The 5,222-nt window shown below is 41.3% G+C and overlaps 1 protein-coding gene across 1 annotated transcript; it reads right to left on the reverse strand.

The window, feature by feature from the left end:
- Positions 1–228: 228 nt before the first annotated feature.
- Positions 229–1,312, reverse strand: LOC121982589 (expansin-A4-like). Its single transcript, XM_042535734.1, has 2 exons — positions 1,126–1,312; positions 229–1,046 (listed from the first exon to the last, which is right to left on the reverse strand). The coding sequence occupies exons 1-2, from the start codon at positions 1,268–1,270 to the stop codon at positions 430–432; spliced, it is 762 nt and encodes a 253-aa protein (XP_042391668.1). The 5' UTR covers positions 1,271–1,312; the 3' UTR covers positions 229–429.
- Between the last annotated feature and the right edge of the window lie 3,910 nt (positions 1,313–5,222).

The raw sequence follows: 5,222 nt of genomic DNA on the forward strand, positions 1-5,222 counted from the left end.
TAGCAGAAGTGAGAATTGCAAGAATATATGCATGCTAAAGAAAGGAAAACAAAAATCATCTTGTATCTGAATTTGCACAAGCACGACATTTTGATCAGATACATTAACCCAATTCAAACTTGAAAACTTCATTTTGTTCTCAAACTTCTGCCTTGCCTTAATGAACTGCATCAAAAATTACCCAGTTAAAGAGTGCAATATTAAGATTTAAAGAGTGCAAGTAAAACATTATAGAATTGATACACTTTATTGAGAACTGATTCAAACTACAACATTCATCTCAATGTTGTTTTTTATATATGAATAGCTAGCTATCTGTAGCGTGGTCTCTATATATATATATGTTGAGGTTTGACTCTCTAAGCGGGCGCTAATTAAATTCAAGCAACCTCAGCCTTTTTCAATTATTTCTGGAAACAGGAAGAGAATCTAGAACTGGCCGCCTTGGAAGGTCTGCCCGAACTGCCATCCCGCCGGCGCGACGTTGTAGCTGGTGACGGTTCGGCCGTCGCTGGTGGTGACCTGGAAGGAGAGGCTCTGTCCATCGAGGAAGGAGTTGCTCTGCCAGTTCTGTCCCCAGTTGCGCGACATCGCCTGCCACCCGCCCTTGGACCCCTTGATCGACACGGAGTGGACGTCGCCGGCGCCGGCCACGTTGGTGATCAGCACCAGGTTGAAGTAGGAGTGGCCGTTGATGGTGAAGCGGATGCCGCCCTTCTTGACGCAGGCCACCCTGCGGAAGGAGACGGGGACGATGCCTGCGCGGTACTGGCCGATGTGGAGGAAGGCGGGCTGGGCGAGGTCGAAGTGCGGCCGCGGGGGGTTGCACCAGCCGCCGTTGTCGTTGGGAAGGGCGTAGTTGGGCGGGCAGAAGTTGGTGGCGGTGACGACGATGGAGCCCGGCAGGCACGAACCCGGGGCGTCCGTGCACCGCAGCTCGTAGCACGACCCGCAGCTCAGTCCGCCGTTGAACAGCACCGTGCTCAGCGCCGCCGTGTTCGTCCCGTACCCCTGGCTGTACAGATTCCCATACCCACAAGCACCTCCTGTACACACACACGCCCACCATTCAAGTCATTGCGCTATAATCAATGATCAACGGATCGCCATTAATCGATTACGTACCCATTGTGCCGGAGGCGTCGCTACCGCCGTAGAAGGTGGCATGGGCGCTCTGCCACCCGGAGTAGTATCCGAATGCTCCTGAAAGCATGAAGCCGAAGGAGCACACCAACAAAAGCAGAGCATTGCTAAGGGAGTACTTAGCCATTGGCGATGCTTGAGGATATGCTTGAGGATCGAAGAGGATTAATGGAGGAGTACTTATAGTGGCAGCTCGCGAGGCAATTGGAAGTTGGCTTTTGTCTTCTCTAATACGTGCGTAATTAATTGCTCTCTAAAAAACAGAGACAGCGTTTGGTTGATGGGGGAAGGCCAACCGAAGGCTGGAGACCGATTTGTAAAAGAGAGCACATGGGATCGTTTGCACTAACCACACAAATTATACATAAACAATAATTTTAAGTTTAAGATATGAAATTTGCTCCTTTTTTTCTTCTTGAGTTTACATTGCTAATTTCAATTTAGTGGTCCCTGACTCTTTGACCACGAGTTAGGTTTGAAGATGCCTTGTAATAAATTGACTTTGAAAACGGTGGATTATTTTTGTTTTTGTTTTCCTTTTTGTGGAGCATGAGTGATATTCCTGACGGTGCCAAACAGCAGCGAGTCCAGGACTGCATGCGAGCATTGCGGTGGCGACCATTGAGGTCGTTAATCAAGCCATGGATTTCTCCACTCATCGCGTTAACTAAACTCAACCAAGACAAAAGAAAACGGGACTCGATTAATTATAAGATAAAGGGAAAATCTTTGTATTATGTTGCGAGATAACTTATCCTTCTAATTGCTTTTCATGTAGCAATCACAATTAGTTGATTAATCTCTATGCTATGACTTTGAGCCACTGTGTTTTGACTTTTCAAAAATAAATAAAATCTTCATTAATTTTTATTTTTTTTATTCATCTTTGATTATGTTAATTGTACATTCAAATTAGCTCTTGAAAATAGCTCACAAGACGTGTGAAATCAAACTTAATTATCAGGGTCGATGTTTAATGATGAAACAAGGAATGGATGATTATCCTTCCTCCATGGATGCACCTCAAATCGAATGAAAGGGAGAGGTTTTAATGAGGTCGGAGGTAGGGGGTTGAACACGGCAATTGTGCTCGGGGCAAAGCACATGTGGCTATGACATTAGGTTCCTTGTTGGTGCAAGGGAATTGCCCATGTGGTGGGTGTTTAAAGTAAAAGATTGATGGAGCTAGTGACATGCATGCATAAAATGTGATTTATTTGGTACCTTTCGATCGTTGTGGTTAGTACGGACTAGTGTATGTGGGATAATGATCTTTGATTGTGAACTTGAGGGAAGCTACACATGCATTTCGTAACCCTCAAAGACTTAAGAATTACTCTCATAAGAAATGGATGGCTTCAAACATTTAGAGCGAAGGTAGTTGCCACCGGCCACCATGCCAATCACATTATTATCGAACACATTGTGGTAACTTTGTAAAGGGTCCCATTTTACTACCCTTCTAGTTCATATGTCTATCTTTCATATTGATGGATATGATAAAATATAAACACAGGGATTTGGATGGTTGAAGAAAAGTAGATTTTGCAGTTGCAAGCATGTGGTTGGGATGGGCCACAACGATCTGCAGTTGGCACTAGAACCTCAACAAAAGCATGTGCTGATGAGTACTTGATTAAGACCACGATCGCTGCAATCCATTCAAAGTACTGAAGCAGAAACACGTAATTCAATTGGACACTTCAACTTCCACCCTCTCTTGTTCTCTCTCGCTGTACCATTTGTGTCTCATCTCCTCCTTTTGACAATCTGTCTCTGCCGACTAATTCTAAAGATAGAAGTTCGCTTACCGTATAAAATTGAAGCACAGATCTAGAGGCCAACTTTTAAAACTCTCTCCTATTATTTGTCTATCATCTCCTCCTTTTTGAGCTTCTTAATTAATTAATCACGCGATGATGTAGCAGATGCAGAGGCTATTGATGTGGCTATGCCAGGATGGCACAAACATGGGCTAAGATGCAACTCTTTCCATGAGGCGTAGTTTCGTGAGCCCAAATGGTGCTTATTGTGCTCTGACCGTTATATATGATCATCCTCATTAAACAAGATTGAAGACAAGCCAGGCCCTTGGTATTTTGATCTTACTATTTTTAAAAAAAAGTAAATTTGGGCAAAAATATAGAAGATGCCGTTTTGTTTTTGTTTTTTTTCAAATCATTCTCACTTTACTTTTTAATCAGCGGGGTGTCCCTTTCTGCTCTTATTATTATTTATCACCTAAATTATGAAACGATTGGATATGTTATAGTAGTTATGAAATTGTAGTTATCATGTATAATAATTACGATTTCGTAATTATTACAATGTGAATGATAGGTGAACAAAGTTGAATCCATATTGTACCAGTTATGAAATTGTAACTACTAAAATATAAATATTTTTTAACATGTTAAATATAATTTGCAACATCTACGAAATCATAACAGCTACTTAACTTCTATATCATGTGTAAGAGCATCCACATTAATTACCCTAAACTAAACTTTTACCTTAAATTTTACATTTTACATTAAAAAAACATCCGTATCAGGTACCCTACTCATTCCCTAAATATACATTTTATGAATAGTAATTCTTTAAATTTAGGGAATGGAATCCATTCCCTAAACATTAAAATACTATTTCTCTCTCCTCCCTTTAATAATAAAAAATTTCTCTTCCCTTCCTCTAATAATAAAAAATTTCTCTATTATTAGATGGAGGAAAGAGAAAAAATAAATAAAAAATAAATATATAGTAAATTATAGGGAAACTGATGTATCATGTGATGAAAAATAGATATCTAAATTTAATAAAGTAATTCTTTTACCCTAAATTTTAGATTTTGGATGAAGATACTGATGTGGATGCTTTAACAATTATGAAATCATATTTAGTACAACGCACATTGTTAGATACCATGTTGGACATGTGCATTTACTGCTCTTGAGCATTACTTACCCACTCTTCTTATATAATGTGTAGTTACTACACACGTTATTGAGAGAGTGGACAAGTAACGCCCACTTCTCTTCCTATATAATCGTCCAATGAAATCAGAGAAAGGAAGAGAAAAAAGATGTTGGTTTATTTTGGGATTTGGTTCGTGGATCAAGCGCGGAGGTTCGTTGTGATCTTCGTGCAGATGACAAACTCTTCTCTTCGATTTCTTCTCCAAAGAAAGGTATGGGATTTAATGTTTTGTACAATATTTTTGTTTTATTCAAAAATGGTATTAGAACGAAAGAAATCTTGTTCGCCGAAAAATCATGATTTTATCGTGATTTCCACATGTCATGGGTGTTGAACAGCACTGTGAGATCTGACATCGTTGTTGGGCAACAACCTAGGGAAGCCAACGATAGAGTCACGAGTCAGCAACCATGTCGCTCTCCCGTAAATGCGTCATTGTAGAGTCGTGTTGCGTCGGATGGGAAATTGCAACAACGTAGCGGTTTCCATCGTAGCAGGGCTCACGTCATAGGTGAACACCAATGACGGCATTCCGGGGCTAGCAACAACATCTCGGTTGGTCGGCGATGCGCTTGTGGCCAACGACACACCCATGGTTGGCAAACATGAGAAACTACCTCTCACAGTTTTTGAGTATCACATGTGCCGGTAACCACGTCGGGCCACCAGCGTCTGGCATCAGAAAGTGTCGGCGACTGCCTCGGTAGGCTGATGATTGGTCGTCGTGATCAACGACCACACATTTGTCATGGATAAGGAACGTATTCATCGCGACAGAGAAGAGAAAATGTTATTTTTAATTAATCATAATGTTTCAGGTTTTTGATGAATGAAAAATAGATTAAAGTTAGAGCATTTATGATCTAATTAAATGAAGTGTTCAAGAGTTGACGGGTCTAGAGAACCTTACAACATGCTGAAATCCACCTCACACCAGGCTGAAATCTAGCTAGGTTCGTGGGACCTGATAGTTGGTGTGAAATTCAAATAGGTCACGGGACTCGATATATGACGGGAAGTTCGGTTGGGTCAGCAGGACTTGACAACCGGTTGAAGTCCAATTGAGTCTGTGGACCTAACAACTGGCGGAAAGATTTGGTGGG

Source organism: Zingiber officinale, chromosome 1B (genome assembly GCF_018446385.1).
Source record: "Zingiber officinale cultivar Zhangliang chromosome 1B, Zo_v1.1, whole genome shotgun sequence".
NCBI classification, from domain to species: Eukaryota; Viridiplantae; Streptophyta; class Magnoliopsida; order Zingiberales; family Zingiberaceae; genus Zingiber; species Zingiber officinale.